The sequence below is a fragment of the Microtus pennsylvanicus genome, chromosome 15 (assembly GCF_037038515.1).
Source record: "Microtus pennsylvanicus isolate mMicPen1 chromosome 15, mMicPen1.hap1, whole genome shotgun sequence".
Lineage (NCBI taxonomy): Eukaryota > Metazoa > Chordata > Mammalia > Rodentia > Cricetidae > Microtus > Microtus pennsylvanicus.
In genome coordinates, this window is record NC_134593.1 from 22,129,300 (window position 1) to 22,154,036 (window position 24,737).

The window sequence follows — 24,737 nt, forward strand, 5'->3', positions numbered from 1 at the left end:
GTATCTGTCTGTCTTTTACCCACTAGTGGACTTGTGTGGGTTACCCACGTCATGAATAATAACAATGTACACTGAGATTAGATCAAGGATGGGCATACAATCTGAAATGACATCGGTAGAACAAAAAGTAAGACTTGTATTCCATGCTTCTATTCCCACTAAGAGGCACACCATCCTCCTGCCATTGCAGCCACAGTGAGCATGAGGAGAACTCCTTTGGGATGGGACGAAGGCTGTTCCACCTCTGAATCCACTTGTGTGAGTCCGTGTCCTCAGGACTTACTTTGGAGTTGAAACTACTGAGTTAAGTGGTGGTCTATTGGGCAGTTTGTACTCCAGGGACTGAATTCTTCAAATCCACCAGTGCTCCATAGGCACTGGGCATAGCAAGACTAAGCACTACATGGGTTACTGTGTATACAGCCCCCCCTTCTCCAGAACTGGAACATATGATTGGTCCAAGTGAGCTCAACTTGTAATAGAATTGGTTTTGTCCCGAAGGACTTTGCTTCTTATTTTCAGGCAACTAAATTTTCCTGTTCAGCTGCCACAGGAGATCTAAATTACCCTTGAATGCCCGGCTAGCCTCTAGCTTTGTACAAATAAAGGACTTTTTATGTGAATGTGCTTTCCATTTATCCAGCTTCATCCCTCTTCTAAAGTGAAACCTAAGGACACAACGGTCTAGAGGCAGAGATAAGTCAGAGCTGAGTTCTGCTAGGCCTGCTGCCCAGGTGCATAAAGACAGCACCCTGTGCTCTACAAAATCCCTTCCCAATGGCTCACGAGCCAGTTAGAAGCACTATGCTGGGTGTGCGAACCAAAGCCGTGGACAGTTCCCCAGATAAGACGTCTGGGGTACTGGCATTTCTCCTTGCAACTGTTAGTCTTGTGGTGAAAACACCGAAGAGGATCAAAGCCTAGGATGAAGGTCGGCACGGCTGTCTGATGAGGGAGAGGCCATCCTGTTATATTATACCTGGCCATCTTTTCTTAAGTGTTCTCTAAAATACCCGAGTAGTGATTTAAGAACACAAGATTAACCTCACATTTTGATAAATAAAAGCTGGAAGAACAGGCTGATCTCTTATTATATACCAAATCCTTATACCTGAACTTCCTTATGGGAACTACTGCCAAATAAATCTATAAGAGGATTTTCAGTGTACCCCATCCTACCCCAAAGCACGCATGGTTCCTTTTCCCTTCATCCTCAAATCTAGACACCACTGGCTGAGTTTCAAAGAATTCTGAGACCACACACGACTATAGTTATTCCATTATCAACTCTTTGCTCGCTCACGCATCTGCACTGAAGTCAGTTTCACCATTTGACATGTTCTCCGTGTTCATAAACCTGCATCCATGGGGTTTCATATATACAGCCAACATCAGCAAGACCCTCTCAACCCTCCAGTACTGTTCAAATCCTCCACCCTATAGTCTCCTATAAACCCCCATCTTCTGAGACATGCCCAGCCACATTCCTTTACTTCCACAGCGGGTTCATGACTGTGTTCTGCTGTGCTTTTCTAATTCGAAATTTTATTTGTATAGATCTTCTCACATGGAAAAATAAACAATGATGTCTTTTTTATAGCCGCTCTGCAGAGCACCTTAGACACTATAGGTCTTGAAAGCTTACATGCAGATGCTTATCAATTGATGGAGAGAAGGTACCAGGCTTGCTTAGCCTTATTCCCCAGGGAAAGGTGAGTTCACCATCTGCCCCTTAAGCAGCCCCATGATGCAGGACAGTCAGATCAACAGCCCCACAACACAGGACAATCAGACACAATAGGGAGTCAAGTCAAAGCAGGAACTCAGTTTATTACCCTTCGCATCAGTTTATTTAGGTTAAGTGACATCATGTGATGTGGGGGGGTACCTCCAGCCAATGAGAGACAACCAAGCCCTCCCTCTGGCTGGAGGGGCATCTATCTAGATTTTGCTGTCTCATCCTCACTCAGTAGCTTTGGGACTATCCTTCAAACTCAAGCCAGGCTTTTCTCTGTCCTACAGGCCTCGGGGTACAGGCCCTGAGATAATTTTGGCCCAACAAGAAGGCACAGGAATGTAGATGATCCCTACATCCTGAGCCTTTCTGTTGGTCCTGCTAGGGTAGCAACTGCTCCTTACAGTCGGGCAGGCTCTTGGCAATAGAGCACTAGACTTCCTTGTTCTAGTCTACACTGTCTTCTCTGCTCTGCTGTGGGTTCTGAGGAGAACAGTCCTTCATAGCTAGAGAGTGCACAGAAAGAATCTCAGATATCAAAGGACATATGACAAGGACTATCCTTTCCACTCCCAAGATTGATAGGACCAAAGCTACTTCCATTCATTCTTGTTCTTAAAACCCCCACGCAGTCTGGTGTCTTGCAGATACACGAAGCCATTCCTGATTACTAGTTTAAATGTCCCTGACTGCAGCTCAAGTCTGTTTCCTCTATCTTGTTTCTCTATGAAAACCAGAACCAGGGCATTCTCTGCTGAAAGCTGTTTCCACATCATACAACTGTTGTTTATAATGTATTTACCAGCCTGTCATTTTTTACAAGTTAAGGATATGGCTTGCTGTATTTTAAAGTTAGCCTTGGTTTTAAAATGTGTGGTCATCTGTAATGCTGACTATAAGGAAGTCAGCATTCTAAATCTCCCAAAAGACAGAAACTATGAAGAAACACCATGCTGTTTGTTTTTATTTTTTAATTAGGATACTATAAATGTAGATGACATTGCCTTTGTAATATATCCTGTCCCACTCTTGAGGAATAATGACTATTATTTGGAAGCTAGGTCATGCTGGCAAGTTAGGAGAAAATATACATATATGTATATATGTTGCCAAATATATGTCCCATGTCTTAGTTTTCTTCCTACTGATGTGATAAAATGCTAACCAGAACCAGCTGAGGAAGGAAAGATTTATTTAGCTTACACCTCCAAGGTCACAGTCCACCACTGAGAGAAGTCAGGGCAGGAACTCAAGGCAGGAACCTGCAGGCAGAACTGAAGCTGCTGAGGTCATGGAGGAACACTGCTTACTGGCTTGCTCTTCGTGGCTTCCTCAGCCTGTTTTCTATAGAACCCAGTATTACCTGCCCAGGGATGGCACCACCCACAATGGGCTGGGCTCTCCCACATCAATCATTGATCAAGAAAATGACCCACAGACTTATCCACATGCAAATCTGATGGAGATGCTTTTTTCATTGGCTCCCTCTTCCTAGATAACTCCAGCTTGGGTCCAGTTGACTGGAAACTAACTAGCATGATTGTGTATTACAATATCCACCATCTCTGAGTGTTCATATTCTTTGCCTAAACATCAGGTTTAATGTGGACCTATGGGAGACCTCACCCTGTAGGACTGGCAAGGCTTGAAGTTTCTCATTCTCCCACAGGGTTGGGGTTATTGGCCTGTGCCACTAGGCCACTCTTGGCAGTTTAACATTATTTGTACATCAAAGATTGGATTTTAAAGGTTCAAGATAAGCTGACATACATACTTTATAATCAGTATTTTATTGAAAATGTTGAGCTTTTAAAGGGCGGTTTAATAGTCCGAAAGATCAGTGTTGAAATGAATATTCAGTCATGTCATGCAAATCATTTGTAAAATCTCTCAACACATTAGAAATCAAGTTCCAAAGTTTTACTTTTTTGAAACAAGTATACATAAAGATTGATATAAAGGTAATGAGGAAAAATCTATTAGCAAATTACCAATTAGGAACCTATGCAAAGTTCTCATCTGCTGCCGAGGTAGATGTAGCTTCCTAGTCCTAAAGTCTCTCAGGTGGGCGGGTACTCAGCAGCATACAGAGATGGGGCTTCCAGCTGTGGCCTGCAGGATGGAACCAACCGCCAGCATCCCGCACTAACTGAGCTGAGTGGTCACTGACATAGCAGACCCTGTATTTAGATATTTAAGCACCCACAATGGACAGCATAGGTAACTGGACTTTTCTTTGGGTCACCAACTCACAACAAACAACGCTGAGGCTTATTAATTATGAAAGCTCAGCCTTAGCTTAGTCTTGTTCCTAACTGGTTCTTAGAACTTAAATTAACCCACAGTTGTATTCTATGCTCTTTTATGTGGCTCAGTTACCTTTACTCTGGACTCCCCATCCTACTTCTTCTCCATCCGGCTGTCGACTCCCCCTTGCCTCTTCCCAGAACGCTCTGTCCAGAAATCTCTATCTCCTGCCTGGCTTTAGATTTTTATTAAGCCCATCACAAAGGCGCATCTTCACACTGTGGAAAGGAATATTCCGCAACAGCAGTCGATCCTGGAGGAATGTACTAACATTTGAAAATGAGCCACTGGTTACAATTTACAGATTTACTATAGTTATTCTAGGCGAAATCAGTATAATATTATCCAACATGGCCTAGGAAATGGTACAGAGGGTCTGAAGATCATCTCAGGCCTGCCTGGTTTACACATAAAACCAAGGGAGAAGAGTAAGGTCCATGTACTGATCCCTGATACTTCTTCCCTGAGGCCACTCAGTTTGGGGAATAAAGTTAACATTGGAGCTGTCTCTGCTCGGAGGCAGGGAGGGTATGTGCTTGGGGCAGTTCACTTATCTCCTGTGTGGAAATTTCAGACAAGGTTAGACCTTGTGTTGTCTGCCCTGCTTTGTGTCCTTCCTTCACCAGAGAGAGCAGGCTGGACAGCGCTACACAGGGCACACGAGAAGCCACGGCTGGTTTTGAACAAGGTTATTAGTAGAGAAACTATTTCTGGAGAAAATGGTAGAAATTGTATTCCTATTGTGTCTGGTTACTATTATGGGGTATCCACCAGAGATGACCACTCTGGCACTTAAACCAATCAAAAGTCTTTATTAGCCAACCAGTGTGCTGGGCGTTTGGGATTCATAGCACTGAGCCTTTCTCAGGGTGAGCTTTTTTTTTTTTAATTTTCAAGACAGGGTTTCTCTGTAGCTTTTTGGTTCCTGTCCTGGAACTAGCTCTTCTAGACCAGGCTGGCCTTGAACTCACAGAGATCCGCCTGCCTCTGCTTCCCGAGTGCTGGGATTAAAGGTGTGCGCCACCACCGCCCGGCTCAGGGTGAGCTTTTAAGAACAAAACCATAACCTGGCTTAAACCACCTCCTTAGTAAGAACAGTTAGTAAGAAGGAGAACTGCAAGAGTCAAAAAGCAAGGTTAGTACATTAGAGACCTTCCCCGAATTGTATGGACTTTGACAGACTGGGTCTTTGTTTTCATTTTGGCAGGTGCTGCTATCTATGGGCTGATTTTTACAGCCTGAATGATACTTCCATCTTGGAGGCAGTTGTGCTAAGGCCTCAGGGTCTACAAAGGTCTGGAGCCTATTATAATGATATACAAATGCCATCTGTATGTTGTATAGAACACACAACTGACGGCAAAAGTAGTTTCACCTAGAGTGACGTCATATAAACGACACACGAACAGAGCTTTCACAAGAATTCAGAGAGAATTAGACATCTACTCCCCCTTGTATCTTTGCTTTAGCCTGTGAATTATTTTACATACTGTTGGAATGATATGAAATCTAAGATTAATGTTTTTTTTCTTTTATTCCCAAGCTTATGCCTCTCTTCCTTTTTACAAGCCTATACTTAACAGGCTGAGCATTTTGAAATGTATTTAACAGTAAGGTTTAGCATACACTCAACTCTCAAGTTTGCTCATGCCTTCTGAACCCTCGGGACAGTTTAAAATAGAAACATGTACACAGAGTCCCTGCCCATAAGTTTAATATTTTTGGTGTGTGTGTGTGTGTGTGTGTGTGTGTGTGTGTGTGTGTGTGCGCGCGCGCACGCGTGTGGTAGATTAGCATGGGTGTATGTGCAAGGTTCATGTCCACATGTGGGGTCTACAGGTCAATGTTGGGGTCTTTCTCACTCCTTGTCTACCAGAGTTTTTAAGACAGTGTCTCTTAAGAACCTGGAGCTCACCAATTTGGCCAGATTATCTGGGAGCAAGTCGCAGAGATTGTCCTGTCTTGTCCACCCTCAGCATTGTGATTACAGGTGCCAAAACTGCAGTCTGTTTTTCCATTTGTGCTGAGGACTGAATCCCAACTCCCAAGCTTGCATGGCAAACACTTTACTATCTCATCCATCTCTTCAGCCCTCTCTAGTTGTATATTAGATAACTTGCTCAGTCACTACCAATGTTTAGTGACTACTATTGTGGTCATAAACACAGGGGCAATCTTTTCACAATTTGAGTATTGTATGCTTCAAAAATCTTCCCAACTCCAAAACAATGTCTCATTTGTAACAAATTATTCACCTCTGATCTGTTCGCTATAAGAAATAAGCAAGGCTTATTTGCTTTGGCTAGAAATTTGACAAGGACATTTTTAAAATCATGCTTCCTGTTTATATTTAAAGTAGAGAAATTACAAGTATTTAAAGAATAATCCTGGCCGGGCAGTGGTGTTGCACGCCTTTAATCCCAGCACTCGGAAGGCAGAGGCAGGCAGATCTCTGGGAGTTCGAGGCCAGCCTGGTCTACAAGAGCTAGTTCCAGGACAGGCTCCAAAGCTACAGAGAAACCCAGTCTCGAAAAAGCAAAAAAAAAAAAAAAAAAAAAGAATAATCCTATGGGGCTGGAGAGATGGCTCAGCAATTAAGAGCACTGGCTGCTCTTCTAGAGGTCCTGAGTTCAATTCCCAGCAACCACATGGTGGCTGGTAGCCATCTATTGTGGAATCTGATGCCCTTTTCTGTATAAAGGTGTACACATGGATAGAGCATTCATATACATAAAATAAATAAATAAAATAAATCTTTAAAGAAAGGAACAATCTTTATTCTGGGAGATGGCACATGCCTCTGAACATGCTCAAGGGAGTAGCATGGGATCACACCCATCATTAAGCCCTGATCTGCCATGAGGTTCTCTGTGCTCTCACCAGGAAAAGCCCAATTCTGCCAGGTGGACAAGAACAATACTGTTGTACTTAAATAATTCTGGCAGTATTTTTGCCGTGTAAATCTCCCATCTGCCCAAGTGGCCAGACTTGTAGTCTTCTATTTCTGTTTAAACTGGTCAGTGTAACTAACCTGGGGCAGGACCTGAAAGAGACTTGTGGACGACTGCCTATGAGAAATGCATAAGCCTAAGGTGTGTAGAAGCTCGCAACATCTTCCGTTAGATGCTGTTTCCTCTTTGAGCATTAGCCAGAGCCAGACATACAGCATGACTGAAGACCCTTTCCTTTATTAACCTCTCAGCTATGTCTGTGTGCAGTGATTTCTCCCCGGAAAGGCAAATTGATTCTTTTTTTTTTTTTACCTTTGCTTACTCAGCCATCTTGACGGTCCAATTATGTCAAAATTCTCTATTCTAAGCCAGCATGAAAAGCAAAGCAGGTCCCAGGGGGGACCCCCTTTCCCTCCAGTGTCCTGTCTTTGTATCCTGCCCCATTTCTGTGACTCTTACCCTCAGCTAGGAGAGACTGGCACAAGAGTAGAGCTGTACTGGATAATGCAGCAGTATTCCTGGGGCCAGCTGCTGGGGTTTTGGCATTGCACAAATGCACTGACTGCTTTTGTCTGACAAAACCATGAAGTGTTCCTGCTTAGTCTTATTTTTCTCTTGGAGTAATATGGGTAGAAGTAGGTATTTTTAAGTGATTCAGGTCTGATGGTGGGAGGGGGAGGGAGTTCCAACCCAGAGCCTTGACAGGCTCTCCTAGTAACCCTGGTAGAGACCAGAGCCATGACAGGTTTGTCATAGCTCCTGCCAGGGACAAGGCCTTAGTTTTTGGTTTACTGGAGATGGTTGGAGCTGGGCAAACAGTTGTTGGAGAAAACCACATACTCAGGGGCAACCAATCAAGCCCCTTGACCTTCTGCTGGCACAGCAGAAGACCACAGTCTCCTGATAACTAAAGGTAGCTTTCTCTACCCCGCTGCTGAAAGGTCCCTAACCTCTAGGACTTCCCACCAGATAGTCCCCAGACTAATCTTTCCTCCACAAATCAGCCGCAGAGTAATCCTTCCTCCCTGGAATTCCCCTAACTTTGCTTAAAAGGAGCTTGCGGCCTTCTTAGGAGGTTGCCATGTGCCACTCCAATGTTGAAATTAATAAAGTGTTCTTGTTATTGCATACATGGCTGCTGGTCTTTCCTTAGGGACTTCTCTAGGACCCTAACAACAGGAGAATCTCAGCGTTTGTCTTGAGATCCAGACCGACTTCTGGTGTCACTGGCTGCTCTATGTCCTTTCTCAAAAGCTTCAGTCATATTTATACTATCACTCAGAGCTCCACGGTTATGTTGCCTGTGTGTCACACTGCTCCCTACACACACACACACACACACACACACACACACACACACACACCCCGCTATTAGATTGGGTAAGAAAGAACATTAAGGGCATATTCTGCCCAGAAAGAACAGCTCAGGACAATCTACTGTCCCTGCTAGGTAGCTGGCCCTTTGAGAGATGAATCCCCCAAGACGACAGCCTATCAAAAAATAATAGCTAAGCTTTACCTAACCTTTAGTCAATTGGTATATAGGATAAGCAATTTTGTACTTTGAAACTGTCATCTTGTGACTGCTTTGTGGTTTTTGTCGTTATAAACCCTTTACAATGATAGACGTGGTCCTTTTACCTCCATCTGCTGAGTCAGACTACTAGGTAGGGGACCCGTGCTAGCCCCTATATAATAAATAAAACCTTCCTTTTGCATTCAGAAGTGTGACTCCGTGGTGATCTTCTCGGGGTCTTTCAGGACTTAGGCACGACAGAATGCATTAGAAACCTCAACGTGTGCAATAACACATAAAAGCTCCCTCTGGCTGGGGGTGTGAGAGCCGCGGAACTCCAAGGCTCCTGAGACACCCGCGCACAATTCAAAGAGGAAGCCCAGCGGGCGGGCCCGGAAACGCAGGCACGCTGGTGGCTCGGGCTGGCGGGCCCCTCCGAGTCACTTCCGGCGGTGCCAGACATGGCTGAAGGCCGAGACCGCGGGGACTTGGCTGCCCGGCAGCTTGTGTTCCTACTTCCAGGTAAACGCGGGCGGCGCGTGGGCCGGGAGCACTCAGGGTGGCGGCGGCGCGAGGCTTTTGCCCGGGTCAGCACAGGCCCGCGAAGTCCTGGCGAGCGCGGGCCGGCCTTCGGTGCCCCACAGTTTGCTGCACATCCTCGGTGCCCCACAGTTTGCTGCACATCCTGGTCACGTGTCACGTCAGGCGGGAGCTCCAAACGCGGAGCGTAGTGAGAGCGTGCGGGTTCACCGGTGTGTTGTTGCGGGTGTAGCCCACCAGGCCTGCGGAGGGCGGCGTTGTCCCAAGTGTGATGTTAAGTTGGGGAAGCTGTGTCGGTTAAGCTGAGCTTGGTTTAAAGCAGTTCCGGGACACAGTGGCAGTCGAACCCCCAGAACCAGGCCCTTCGTTATCCCATGAGGATCAGCCATCAGGATATGTGGGGGCCTGGGACAGTGGACAGTCGGTGCCACATAAGCAGGAACCTACTAAATGCCAAATGAAATAAATTTGGGCTAGGGACTGCAAGCTAGAAACAGCCCGCCATTTTATAGGCACTTTAATTTAATGTTACAGCGTGGGCGGAGAGGAAACTCCCTAGTCACTTTAGTTTTGAATTTTAGCCCAGCAAACGCAGAACATTTTTGCAGCAAATATACTTCACCAGGGTACGAATACCCAATGATGTAGGTTTTTACAGTCTTAGCATAACAACCAGACACGTACATCGTTTGTGTACATAGCTCCTCTTCTTTGTAAGGGGTTAAGCACAGTCAAATGTATGGATTTTGAGTATGCAACTCACCCAGCTGAACGTGGTCTGCTGCCGATCAGCTAGCAGCTCATACCGCTTGTAGAGAACCCCAGATGTTCTGTTATTGGATTAGTTGTGCCTGTTTGGATTCCTGTCTTCCTTCCCTCTGTATGACTTCTGCTAGATCCATCCTTGTTGTTTTTTCCTTGGGTTTTGTTGGTTGGTTTTTGTTTGTTTGCTTGTTTGTAATTGCTGCTTCTAGTTCCTTGTATGTGTATCAATACTACCCTCCTGAGGATGGATGACATTTGATGACATTCGGTGTTTCCGGTTTGCAACTCTTAGGAGTTACACTTTGGAGGCTGTCGATGGACACAGACATTCATGTCTTTAGAGTGTCTCTACCCTGGAGTGGTATCTCTTCTTCGGTGCTTGTGGGTTTAGCTTTAGTACTGCAAAACGGTTTTCTGAAGTGGTCGTTACTGATTCAGCCGCCCATGAAGAACTACAGTTAAGCCATACCTTACTGCAAGTGTTTGGATGGAAAAGCGGCTAGTGAGCATTCGTGGCTTTGGTGGTCCTTCAGAGGGCGAGCTGGATACCTTATTTTAATTGGGGGAAGGGGAGCCTCCTTTCACACTACGGTTACATCAATATAATTCGATTTTCAGGGTAGGGGCCTCATTCTTTTGTAATCAAGTATGTTGATACTATGTAGATGCACACAAGTAGCTGGTCATAATTTGAGGGTTTTTTTTTATTTTGTTGGCTGTTTTGTTGATGTTGACTTCATTCTTAAAGTGTGTCATAATCATATCAAACCCAGAAATGAAGAGAGTCAAGTATTGAATGCATCCCTCAACATGGAAGGTGTACTAAATCTATGGGGTGGTGGTGAGGAGCATTCCAGCCCAGTGTCTGTTAAAAGCTGAGATGCCCTCTCACCTTTTAGTCATTAGGCCGATAGTACTGTGGTCAGTGGCAGGGATTGGGGGTTTCGAAACTGTTCAAACTTGAACTTCCTGTCTTCCGTTCTTCCAGATGGCCTTTAATGACACCTGCAGGCTCTAAAGGTACACACGTTTGCTAGCTCTTCTGGTGACTGCCCTCAAATGTAAGGGCATTTGCCTCCTGGGAGTGAATGGGCTGAGACCCAAGAATATGCTCATTCACTAGATTCCCAAGCAGTAGTACTGCTGTGGCTGACCCGGGGACACCCCTGGAACTACCACAGTGAGGACCGGCCCCGGTAAACACTCCTGAGGTTTCACTCTGCAATGGACAGGATTTTCCACAGTCAAGAAGTGCATGGCAGGATCCAGGATGAGGACCACCTTCACACTTTGTTGTTCCTTGCAGCAGGTGAAGAGTCGTTCCAGGTAGCTGTGGAGTCAAGAGCAGGAGACTGTATTCCCTTAACTAAGTGCTACAATGAAGTTGGGCCCTTCATAAAGATTATAAATAGTATATGAATGTTGGCAAGGGTATTTGGCAGAAGTGGTCTGTACTGTTCCCAAAGTGAGCAGAGGGTTGTATAACTTCGGGGCACAGCTACCTAATCTTGTGATGATGCTCCCCCAGCATTTAATTTACAGTCAGGTTGCCTGGAATAGTTGGAAAGATTATATTTAAAAGTTGGTTGCAGGTTATTTTGTTTTGCTAAATTGAAAATCCGAGATAAAAGAAAGTTGGGCCATGGAGGGCTGGTTCATTTTTGCAGGCAGCTGGGGTGTTGCAGCAAGACCTCCTTGCATCTGGGATGAATGCAACGCTTCTCTCATGGAGCCTGGAGTACGACACAGATGGCTGTTCACTTACTCTAAGGCCATTCACATCTTTATTTTTGGACTAGGTTGTAAGTTTCCATCCCTCTTTGCTGCCCCCCCCCAAAGAAGGCAAATGGTGAGGCATATTTTTTAATACCTGTTTTGTAGTCAAACATTTGCACACTTGTTAGTTCTGCTGAGCTAGCTGGGTGAGGTGTGAGAGTCACTCAGGACCCGTCATGACTGTAGGTGGGCAGGAGACTGCCTGTGGCAATTAGGGAAGACCTCCCAGGAAGTGTGCGCACACTGGGAACCCTAGTGTTCTGTGACGATAAAAGGAGAGTGGAATAATGTAGGACACATATGTGGGTCCTCATGTAGTAAACATGTCCTTAATCAGCCCCCTAAGTGAGGAAGTCCCCGGATCAAACTGGGCTTCAGCACAAATCCTCAATTCTGGACATATTTGTCATCAGTGCTATGCCTTTGTATCTTACAAAAGTTCATATTAAGAGGTAAAGGAAACAACTTTGTACGTCACTTAGGCTGGTAGCATAGGTGGTGGCCTGTTCTTCTGGAGGCTAAAGAACAGGTAGATTTTAGGGAATCCCAGGCCTGCCATCCTGGTGTTCATATACAGTAGCTTTTTAGCTGGGATGTCATGATGACCACAAATGGTCTCTAAATACGAAACAAAACAAGAATTGAAACATTGTAAGAATCTACATTTTAGGATTATGTTCTCATTGAAAAAGATTTTTTAAAAATCAGATATAGAAGGGAGAGGTAATTTTCCTCTTTAATGATGGAAGGACTTTATATTAACACTATTTCTGATTAATAGCCTTGTAAAACCAAAGAAACACATCTTTTAAAAAAATATTTATTTGTTTATTATGTATACAATATTCTGTCTGTGTGTATGCCCATAGGTCGGAAGAGGGCACTAGACCTCATTACAGATGGTTGTGAACCACCATGTGGTTGCTGGGAATTGAACTCAGGACCTTTGGAAGAGCAGGCAATGCTCTTAATCTCTGAGCCATCTTTCCAGTCCCCAAGAAACACATAAGTTTGGGGGCAAGAAAGAAAGTGTGAAATACAAGGTAAAAGAAGGGCTGCTTTAGACTCTGTCAGTGGTCCTAGGAAACAGCTGACCTTTTCCTTTTACCTAAGGGTTAACCTCAGGAGAAAAGTGGAAGTGGGCTCTTCCCCCTTTGTGTGCGTGCAGGCTAGCGTTTAAAAACAAGCTGTGTGTGTTGAAAGCTGCCCTTCCCTTGGCAGGTGGTACAGAGCCCGGCCCATCCAACTGTAGCCTTGAGACAGCCTTGAATAATTCAGCAGGACTCGTTGGAGGAAGGCTCCCCATTCCCTGCAGGCAGTTTCTGGGTTGTCCAGCAAGGAGTACGGTTAATATTTTCCACACAAATCTGGCTTTGTCTTTATCCAGCGTTTATTGGTGGGGCCCTGCTGACCTTTCTCAGATGTCTGCTGGATTTGCTCCGGGCTGCTGAGCACGTTCTGAGGTGATGGATGGAATCGCTCAGTTGCCAGTTGGTAATCTGTTGCTGTAATCTTGTCCTCTTAGTGATCGTTCCAAAAGATGTGGAGCAAGTAACAACTATGGCTCCTATAGCTTTATCCCTCAGGCCAGAATAAAAAGTCATAGAAGAAAGTAAATTTTAAAGTTTGAATAGCATCCTGGGAACGGCAAAGGTTTGCCACACCATAGAGCATTACCTGGAACGTTAGGCAACTGCTCAGTCAGGGCTGAAGCCTGCCTGTAATGAAAGACACCTGGACCCTGCTTTATCACTTCTATGTCCTTGGCTACCGCCTGCAGAGTCTCTGTTTCTCATTTCTGCAGTGGGAGAGCAGAGCCTGTCTTGTGGGCTAGTGTTATGTCCACCCTCTGTCCCCTTTCAGCAGGGCCAGAGCCAGAGTGGGTTTTTATAATGACCCCCAAAATATCTCCTTTCATTTCTTCCTGCAGTGTTTTCCCTAACACCGTCTTTGCTCTTGTGCCAGTTTCTGCTCTGGCTTCAAGGCGCGACTGTAGTTCCCACAAAGCCAAGTTTCTCTTTCTTTGACTGTTGGTGGCGTTTTATGTACCTGCAATCCTATCTCCGCTTTCTCAGCTTGGAAAATTCCTGAAACCCAATGTCAAGACCCTTCTTACCGGGCCCTTCCTATGGGTGGGACCTCTTCTACCAGTGTTAAATTCCTACTCAAGTTAGGAGCTGAGGGGAATCCAGGTGTGTTCTTCCTCTGTAGCCATTAGCTTGTCAGCAGGGATGAAGGCTGCAGCTTCGGAGGGTATCTCTGAGTGTCTGAAGCATGTTACTTGAAGCTTCCTTTGTGAATCCTTCCTTGTGCTCCAGTCAAAAGCTGAAGGACCTGTGAAGAAGTCACAACTGTGTATTACCCCCCCCCCCCCAAGTTTTTGGGTGGTGCTTGAGGTCTCTCCTGCTTGAGCAGACGCTCATGAAGGCCTTGGTTTGCTAAGACTATAGGATCACCAACTTAATTGTTTTTATTTCATTTTTTGGTGGGGAAGTCATAGAGACAAAGTCATACATTGTAGCCAAGACACACTGCTGGTCACCTCCAAAGGGTCCCTGCAATCTAATCTCCCACACACATAGCAGCAGCTAGGAGGTGGCTCCCCTGTGATACACAGTGGGAGAGGTGGACTTAAGGGTGTGGGGGCTCTCCTAGAAGGGAGTGTGTTGTGCAGATAGCACGAGAAGCAGCCACCCCAACTGGACCTGACACTCCCAGGTCCAACTTTGGAGTGACCGTTAGGGGTGGTCTTCTTGGTCTGTGCAAGGGTATCACGGATTATTTGTATGGAGAATAGGATTGTGGCAGTAAGTTAGAGTTGTCCCCTAGGATGGATGGGAGACTGTTAGTTCCAGAAGCTCTGTAGATGCCAGACTCCAACAATACTCTGGTCCTTTATGTATCTGCATACATAATCCACCCATATACTTTAAATCGTCTGTTGATTATTTGTAGTACACAATGAAGTATTACAAAGGTATGTAAGTTCATTTTAGATTGTACTGTTTAGGGAACAGTGACAAGAAAACAAAAGCACACACTCAATACAACTGCTCTTTTTCCTACCTGAATCTTTCTTAATCTGTGAAGAATGTGTGAACCTGAAGAGCTAATTTTATTCACCTTTATCTTCTCAAGGATTACATCATTTTAGAAGACCTTTTGTCTTTGGATCTTCTAGCCCTTATACCTTACAGCACACCTTTGCATATGTCACTGTATTTGATCTTTTCATCACTACCTTACCTATCGGGAACCAAGACTCTGTCCAACAAATACGAGGGTTTTGGTGTCATAGACTGTCACCTCCCTTAAGCGCTTCTCCAGAACCTATGCTTGCCCCATGCTACATAGTGGCAATGCAGCATCACAAGAAAAGCCAGAGGACCAGCTGTGACTGTCTGCTCTGTTTGATGAGCCAGCCCCTCTTGGTCTCAGGTACCCCACGTCCCCCTCCAGAACTGTCCTGTTTCCTAGATAGTGCAAGCTGTCTTTATGGCTCTGTCAACTGTGAACCTTTAGTCGAAAACTTTTCTGTGTTCCGCCCAGCCCCACAGCCACTTAATAAAATAATCATTCAGGGGCTTAATATTAACTATAATTGTTTGGCTGATGGCTCAGGGCTTATTACTAACTAGCTCTTACATATAAATTAATCCCTTTCTATTAATCTGTATCGCTACGTGGCCCATGTCTTACTGGTAATGCTATGGCATCTTAACTCCTGATGGCTGCTGGTATCTCTCTTTCCATCCCACTGTCTTTCTCCCTATATTCATTTTGGCTTCCCAGCCTAGGTGTATTCTGCCCTGCCATGGGCCAAAGTGGCTTTATTCATCAACCAGTAAAAGCAACACAAATTCACAGCATACAGAAGGACATCCCACATAATATCATGGACCTGACTCTTTTTTTCCCCAACGTCTTCTCTCCTAACAGGCCATTCCTAGAAACATGGCTGTTGTAGAGATAATCCTGAAAAATCACAGCCTTTGTTTGCCTTGATCTTGGTGAGGATAGATTTAGTTTTGTCTCCAAAGCTTCACAGGAAAGTTATATTCGATAAACCCATCATGGGAAGCATTTTCCTGGTGTGTACCTTTTTCCCCTTTGATTAGCTTGTGAAGAGACAAGGGCTTCAAAGCCAGGAACGTGAACTAGTCTTGCTGATGGTAGTGCTTACATCTTGGGAAGGGAAGGCATGTAGTTATTTTTGAAGTTAGCGTCTTGAAAGCTGCAAGGAACTTGAACACCATGCTGGTTTGTCTTGCATGTCTTATATTCCGGAGTCTTGAGGTCTGCGCTGATACCTGCCAGGTGCCTGCGTCTCAGATAACTTGGAGTTTCTGTAGATGAGAATATAATTCCTAATAGATAAGTTTTTGTACCATCTATGAAATTTGATTTTATGTTTTTAGATGTTTCTTACATCACATAATAAACTTCTGTCATCTATCTAGTTTTATTTGATCTTGTATGTTTCCCTTTGGCTTTCCTGGATCCCCCTTCCTTCTCTGCAGCTCCCTGGTATTAGTCTACTGCCTGGCTTGGCAAGCTTATTAGCTGTCCCTTCTGCAAGCATGTGGGATGGCAAGACAAGAGGGACACAGACAACCTAGCACGTAAGAAGAAACAAGCTACAGTTTGTGGGGTTTTTATTTTTTGATTATGGCAATGACAAAGTCGCAGTTTCAAACTTTGCCTGGTGGCAGCACTTTTCCACATTTGATTAGCCCTGGGACTCTCATCCCACAAGCAGAACTGAGTAGAATACCTCTTTCACAGAAATGCCATCCGAATGACATTACATAACTTATCCAGAGGACCGCCTGGTGCCTGGTAGGACCATAAATGATCAACACATACTACCATTGTTGTTATTTTTAATTTTATATTCATGGGTACAGTTGTCTTCCTGTCAGTGGTCTGTGTTCTTTAATGTTCAAGTATCAGAGCCAAGTGCTGGGGATATAAGGAAGCAGAGTGGCCGACTGTGGCATCAAGAGCATCGCTGAGCTCTTCCTGCCTCTAAAATGGCCAGCAAAGCCAGCACTGCATCCGTTCTGCCTGACCCTGTTGGGAAATGTTTCTTATGAAGTATACTTCTGAAGTATCAAGACTTGCTTTGCCTTTTCTTAGTGAGCTTTTTCTAAAGCTGAAGGATGCACGTTGGATTTTCTGAGAATGTTTTGTGTGCAAGAAACTCTACCAAGTACTTTACACTGTCTCTGTTTACACAGATCACCAAGACAACAGTCTCTGACAGCCTTTTCTAGGAAGGCTGCTTGTAAGGCCTTTTAACGCCATGAAAGTTGTGACTCTTAATTCTATTTTGATTTTTATATTTCTTGTATATCCCTGACTTTATCAGGAATTTATGGAAGTAAACTAATTAGAAATTAAGTAATTATTTTGTGCTCTGGGCTCATCCACGTGCATGTCAGCCTGAAAGATGCCTCTAAATGAGTTCTCATGCCCATTTCATAGTTGAACAACAGAGGCAAGACAAGTTCACTTTCTTCCCTAAGGTCACACTACTTGGTAGTGGAAGTAAGATTGCCAATGGGTCTTGGTGAGTTCAGGTACCATGAACCTGTGCTGGAGAAATAGTTGGAACCTTCCAAAAGTTCCTTTTCTCATCATTTCCTGCTACACTAAAAACTGGGTCCTTTAGTATAAACATGTACTTTTATTCTTTCTTAATTAATTTATATGTTTTTCACCCCTTCTAGATACAAATAAAAAAGAAGTTTAAGGGGAAACAGGATCTTCCAAGTCTCATAGGCAAAGAACAGCCCACCAGATGATCCAGGGTTTTCTAGATTTCAGCAGAAACTCTTAGTCTGCAGGCAGGAGTTATTTTCTCTGTGGAATACTACATGAGAGTAAGGGACATAAAATCACAACAGCAGTACAATTCTTTCATGCCTGGTCTCCAGGTGCAGCGAGAGCCAGCCTCCTGGAAGCCATGAAGGCAGAAGCTGCTTCTGGCTCTTCCAGCTGAGTGTACCTGAAGGCTGGAGCTGTTCCCATCACCATTCCTGCCCCCGTCAGCAGCCTTGACAAAGGGACAGGCCAGACTTGATTTGAAGCCAAAAAAAAAAAAAAAAAGAAAAAGAAAAAAAACAATCCAACTCCGAGAGCATTGTCCCCAGTTGACCTGTCTTTGGCTTCCTGGAAAAGTCTCCCTTTCAGGGTGTTGTTACCTGACACGACTTGGTGCTCAGAGCTTGTTCTCTGGGACAAGTCCTGTTCCTTAGGGTATTTTTCTGTGAGGGCTGTACCAGTCTGGTAAACAGTAACCTGCCCAAACCTTAAAGGGAGCGTACAGAGAACTAGGTGTCCATGTGCTGCTCTGGGAACTCTGGTTTGTTCGTAGGGAACGCACACATTGAAGACCGTGCAGGGAAAAGCTGGGAGTTGTCTCTGACTGACTAATGGCCTGGGAAAGCCATAAATAAAAGCGAAGGCAGTAGTTTGAATGCCTGAGTGTTGAAGTTTGCTGCCACACGCAGAGCCCCTTAACAAAGACTTACCTGGACTGAGTGCCGATGACGATGACTTAAGGAGACTGAACAGAGGCATTGTAGCTGGGTCTAGAGAATACAGACTCACCGTTAGCCCAGGAAAGCCACTGGCCTGACTGAAAACCAGCAACAATTCCTAGGAGTTAGGGAAGGACAAGCAACTTACAGAATTGACACAAATACTGTATTTTATCTAACATGTAATGTTCAGTTATTTAAAAGTACAAGGTGTGAACTAACAGGAAAGTATGGCCGGAATGTGAGGAAGGTAGTTGGTGCGACTGCCCTAGAGGAGGCTGAGGTGTTGAGTTTATTCTGCAAAGGCTTTAGTCAGAGCTTAGGAATTTATTCTAAGAACTAAGACAGACTGTCTGCATAGTGACGGCATAACTGTGAAATCTCATCAGATAGAACAGAATTTTAAAGAACACACAGACATCACTATTATCAGGGATCAGACAGTCAAGAGGGTCTCCCAGCTTCCCCAAACAAGACCTAAGCAGCACTGTAAATCAATCTGACCTAACAGGTCATCAGCATTTAAAATGATCGGAAATGTACCAAATGCATTGTACAAAAACAGTGAAGTGAGTGTGGGAAACAGTTACAGAAGGGAATTTGAGTGATTCACAAATGCGTAGAAATTAAATAGCAGCCCTAGTAACCAATGAACCACAAAAGAAAAATGAGGGAAGCTTAAAAAAAAATACTTTTGAGAGGCAAAAAAATAAAGCACTGCTGCGACAGTGATGCGCATGGAGAGATCGATAAACCGGACCGGCCATGGGCCTGCAGCCTCACCTTCCACTATCACCTAGTGCACGCACCCCATCGCAGAGCAGAAAGTAAACACAGTCAGACCCGAGAAGGTCAGCGAAGCCAGACTGACCAAGGGGAGGCGTGAAAGAGGGAACGGTGCTGCCGACCTTATAGGTTTTATGGATGATGTGGGCACATTCCTAGATAGAAAAGTTACAAAGTCAGCTCAGAAAAGATCTAGCAGACACATTAAAGAGGTTAAATTCAGAGTCTTTTCCCAGGAAAAGCCCTGCTTCCAGTTGCTTAACTGGAGAGTTCTGTAAGACATTGAAAAATAAGATCGCTCCTGCAAAGACTTCAGAAAGTGGGGAAAGAAGGCATAATTCACAACTCAGTCTGGGGGTGAGTGTTGCCCTGAAGAGCGGTCAAAGGCTTTGCAGAAGTTAGCTTAAGTTTATGCACATAAATACAGAAATCTTAAACAAACAAACAAGAAAGGAGCAAGTGGGTTTTATTCTGAAACAAAGACTTAAGTCAGACAGTAAAATACACCATGCTGAGAGAATAAAAACCAAACACAGAATCAGCCACCAGGAAGAGAGGTTGAGAAACTCAGAACACCCTTTCATGGTCAATGTCCTTAGCAGTTTAAGAACAGAGAACTGTTTCCTTCTGATAAAAACCCCACAGACAACATTGTGGCAGCATATTTCATGTGAAATTTTTGTCTGTGTGTTGTGGAATGAAAGTATTTTGAATAAATTAGGGTAAATGTATATCATTACAATTTATTTTACCTATGCTTAAGGTGGCTTCTAGGAAAATTTAAATTGCATATGGGACTTGAATTTATGTAATATCTGTCATTTCCTTTGGATAATGCAGTTCTATACCAGGGCTGCCAGGTTGCAGCAGGTGAGGTCCTTCACCTTGTCCTGTGGGGACTAGAGGATAAAGAGGTGACAGACCAGAGGGATTGATGGACAGGGACAGGGAAACAGACAAGGGAATAAAGCTTCTGTGGGGGCGGGGGTTTTATTTGTATGATAGTCCCAGCCTGAGACAGCACATGAAGTAGTCCAGCTGATGGTGAAGCTGGCTCAGGACTGGGTGGCTGTTTTTACCCAGCTGTGCCTGCTTGGAATCTGCCTATGAAAAGGCAGTTAGGGAAGATCAACTTGGCGGTTGGTACTGTCCCATCAGGATATTTCAGGATGCTAAAGAGAGCCAAGGAGGCTGTATCCTGGTGGCGGTTGTCACTGTGAATTTGTTGTTGTTAGGGTTTTTGATAGGCAAAAATATGTTGCCTATTTTTTCATATTTAGAGGAAATATATTTATCTTGAAACCTCTGCAGTATACAAAACTGCTTCAGTTTATATCCACATCTGTCTAAGTTCTCCTAGCGAGCACAGCAGTCAGCTTCTCTACAGATCGCTTGTGTCTTGTTTTCTGAGTGCTGTGAAGAAGCTCTTGGGGTGATGTAATCCCACCTGTTATCTTGGCCCTGTTGCCTGGACTTTTGGAATTACATCTCAGAAAAGTCTTTGATCAGACCAAAGCACAGGTATTTTCTTCTAGCAGTTTTTGAACATTTTAATCCTGTTTCAGTTAATTTCTTGTTAATCCAGTCCAGCAGAAAGTGGTTTTGTGAGGAAATAAGATTTACCACACCAATGGGACATCTTCATTCTGCCTGCCTTTGTATGCTTCAGAGAATATTGGCATTTCAGCACGGTACACTGGCTATTTACCTGTTTGTGCTGTGTAACCGCGGACATCCTTACAGAATAGCGTTTTAGGCTGTTGACAACCTTCTCACTGACTGCTCTTTTGGAGAGTTTCTCTCTAGAAATGTCATTATTTGGGGCTCTCAAGGAATGGGGAAGCTGGAAAACAAACAGTACGGTTTTCTTGTGATAGGAGGAAGTGGTCAAAATAATTTATCAAGTCCACGCTGAAAGATCTGCCATTGTGGTGAGGTTTGAGGAAGTGCTATGGGGGAGGCTGTCAGGTGTCCTGGGTCTTGAGACACAGGGAGATGAGTAGTTCTTGCTAGAGGTGGGGACACACAAGTGGGGGGGGGAATTCTAACAGGATCGAACTTTCTAATTTACACTTCAGTCTAGATGTGTCATCCCAGAAAGAGTCTTGATGGGCTCTGACAGTTGAGCCTGCACTGTTCTATTTATGTAACATTCTTAAAGATTCATGGAGCTGGGGGACAGATTAGTAGATGTCAGGGTCAGGTGTCCAGAAAGTGCTGTCTGTGTGTGCTTTGTGTGTTCTGCAGCTTGTGTTTGGTGAGGAAGCATTTAGGGCATCATGCCTTCTTGTCATTATAAAGTGACCTTTTAAAGTCCCTTGGTAAAGTCTGTTAGCATCTGCTTCTCTTTCCTTCCATTCTGCTTGTGTCTTTGTTTATGTGGTTCTTGTGGGAAGCGTGCATTTCCCTCTTGCTTTTTAATTCTGTCTTGAGTTGCTGCTTGTCGTTGGGATGTTCAGACCCTTGACGTGGACATTGATGCAGCTGGGGTTGAGCCTGCTGTCCTGATGGTTCCTGTTTATCATCTGTTCTTTGTGTCTAGTTTGCCCTCCTTTTGGTTAAGTGAACATTTTTCACAATTCAGTTTCATATCCTTTATTGTCTTATGAGTGACAGGTTTTTGTTTTTTAATTTTGGTGACTGCTGTAGAGTTCTTTGTACATGTATGTAATTGGTTCCATCTATCTCCAGGTGCTGCTTGTCACTTCACATGCGGCACAAGAAACTCACGATGGCATTCTTACATTTCTTCTTTCCTGGACGTAAGCTGTTCTCGTACATTTTCTGTGTTCGCATGATGGGAACACTACTCTGAATTATTTTAATTTAAGCAGCCAATAATCCTTAAAGAGATTAAAATAATATGAACAGCTCCCCTTTTTGCCCCCGCGTGTGTTCTCCTGTTCAGATTCCTGCACCTGGCTCATGATCCTACTGCAGAAAGCCCTCCCTTAGCGTTCCTTGTGGTGCACGTATGTCACCAATGGTTTCTTTCAGCTCTGTGTGCCTGAAGTTTTGTTTTCCTCCCTCCTCCTTTTCCAAAGGTCGGTAGCTTCTCTGTGGTCTTGGTGTTTTACTTTATGGATGGTTCTGGATTGCCTTCTGGCTTGCATTGTTTTTACATCTTAGCTGTCTTCGTTAGCCTGCTTCTCCGTACATCCTGTGACTACTCCCACCCTTGGTTTTGAACTCTTGGTTATGTTATTTGGTTTCTTCTTGTTGTATGCTTTGGGATCACAGAGCTTCTGGGATATGTGAGTTTATAGTGTTCCTTAGACCGGGAACATTTCACATGTGCTTTTCAGACATATTTGTCTTCTCATTTCTCTTCTTTTGGAAGCTTCCATCACACACATAGTAGGAGGTTTGATGCTGCCAGTAGATCAGATTTCTTTTTAAAATTTTTCTGTGCTTTCAGAGTGTTTTCTGTTACTGGATGAATCTTCGAGTTCACTTATCTTTTGCCATTGGTTCTGTCTGTCATCTTTTTCCGTCTCTAGCATTTCAGTTTAGATCACTAAAAAAGTCTATTGTCCCGTTAATGTGTTCTCCCTGAGGTTTGCTTCTGTGCCATTTCCTTTCGTTTTAATGTTCCATGTATAATACCAGTCTCTCTCGCAACAGCTGACCTTTCCTTCACCTCTCATCAGTTCACCTTTGGGGTGATGGGTATTTCTATATTCTTAAGTATTTTTTGACTCAAAAATATATTACTTGGCAAGAAGAGTCTGATCCTTTGCCATTGCTTTTTAATTAGTGCGACGAGATCTTAGCAGTGTCAGGGGTAAGTGTACTGTTGAGTGTTCTACCTCATGCCCTGAGGTCATAAACCTGGGAGAGATGCCTGTGAGTTTTGTTCTCTGCTTCTCATGGAGAGTCTCTCATGTGCACGTGGAAGGACAGAGCTGTTTCCTGATGGGTTCTCGGAGAGGCCCTGCTGCACACACCTGAGTCCAATTCTTACCAGGGTTTTTTAATATGGCCTCTGTCATTCTTATCTTTGGAGCTCTCCACTCTATCACATCTGCCCTAATTCGGCCAGGTTTTGCCCAGCTCCTCTGCACCAGGTCCTGGAAACCCTCTCAAGGAAGTAAACCAGGGCAACGAGCCCGCTGTTCTACATGACCGCAGCCTCATGCTTTGCATGGTGACTGTTGTTGTTGAATCTCTATACTCTATCTTAATTGAAAGTAGAAATCTTAAAATGAGCTTTTCTTGTTTATGGATTACTATTGCTATTATGGTTACTATTGGACGAAGCAAAAGTGTTCTATTTATGGAGCGCTAATTTCTCAGTCTGTTTGCAGTATCTGTGTGCATATGGATTTGAGGCAGAATGGACAGAACAAAGAGAGTAAGCTCAGTTCCTCACCAAGATCTCTTTGGGTGCTGTTGTGTAGATGGGTTGTATCCCTGGACCAGCTTCCTGGGGTGCTCTTTATAGATGGGCTGTGCCCTTGACTTCCTTCCTAGGGTGTTCTTATATAAACTGGTTGTGCCTCTTGACTGCCTTCCTGTGGTGCTCTTGTGTAGACAGACTGTGCCCTTGACTGTCTAGAGCTCCTGGTTTTTTGGAGTCTGTGTGAGTTTTGACTGCTGCTTGGTCTGTTGAAGGTGTCATCTTGGTCTGCATGCTTTAATCTGTGTAAATAAAACTTGACAGTCAGATATTGTAGAGGAAACACTGCAGAAACTTGCTTTCTACAGATTAAAGTAAATCTGTTATGATTAAGTCTTGAAGTACTGACACTAAAGTAGACACAGATTAGTGGATCAGAGTTGAATGTCTACAGGCAGACCACAAATGCATTTAAATGTTTAGTGTAAAGATTTTCATGGCAGGCTCACTCCATGAGCTTTGATACAAATGGCCAACCCATTAAAAAAAATTAAAGTTGGATTTTTTCCCTCCATCTTATACTCAGGGTATTTATATATTTTGAATTGTCTGAATATAAAGTATCCACAAAAATATAGGAATATACATACTTTCAAGGAAGAAGACTTGAAGGCTTTCTAAAGTATGACACAAAGGATGCAAACATGAAGAAAAATTAAGATTACACAGATTTATATCTTTAATGTGGCAAAAAGATAATTAGAAACAAAATAGAGCTAAAATACAGTTACTGTCTTTATTGTATATAGGCTACTCATAAAATAATTTAGTTTTTAAAAAAGATGAAACCCCCACCAAGAAAATGAGCAAGGGATATGGTTAACTAATGGTGTCAGAAATGAAAGATAGGGGTCTAATAAATGTTTGTCCTTCATAATAATAGCTATGATTTATTTTGTATTTCTGTTCAGTTACACTAAGTGCCTTTGACTACTTAGTTTAAGTTTAAAAAAAAAAAAAACCATACATGTACTGTCATCATTATCTTCTGAAAGGAGATTGAGACGGGAGAGAAGCCTGGGCCAGGGTGAGGACGTTGACATCTGCCTCTAGAGCCAGACTAAACCTACCTCCAATTCCACCGCCGCTTCCCTGGAAAACAGGTGTTTACTGGATCACATAGCTCATAGATGATAAATAACTTTTTATAAGAAAGAATGCATAAGTAGGAAGAAGTAAAATGGAGGAAAGTGAGGGCACAGTAGAGAGACTGTCTTTAAATTTCTCTAATTCACTATTCCTTTTCAGAATATTTAAAAGATGCCTCAGAGAAGATGAAGAGTGGCCTCCTGTTTGTAAAATTGGTCAGCCCGCGCTCAGGTGGGTCTCGCTTCCTTGGGTCCTCTCACTCTTGAATGTCTCCAGCCCCATGCTCAGTGTGTGGCGTGCTTGCTTGCCTGTGTGTCATTTTGAATTA

The 24,737-nt window shown here is 43.9% G+C and overlaps 1 protein-coding gene across 2 annotated transcripts in view; it reads left to right on the forward strand.

Annotated features, from left to right (window-relative positions):
- The first annotated feature begins 8,952 nt into the window (after positions 1 to 8,952).
- The window catches only part of Rnaseh2b (ribonuclease H2 subunit B), a 38,272-nt gene continuing 22,487 nt past the window's right edge, over positions 8,953 to 24,737 (forward strand). For both annotated transcript variants that reach the window (XM_075949369.1, XM_075949370.1), the window contains exons 1-2: positions 8,953 to 9,031; positions 24,569 to 24,640. In XM_075949369.1, coding sequence (XP_075805484.1) covers positions 8,971 to 9,031; positions 24,569 to 24,640 — 133 coding nt within the window. In that variant the 5' untranslated portion in view covers positions 8,953 to 8,970. The remainder of the gene's footprint in view (positions 9,032 to 24,568; positions 24,641 to 24,737) is intronic.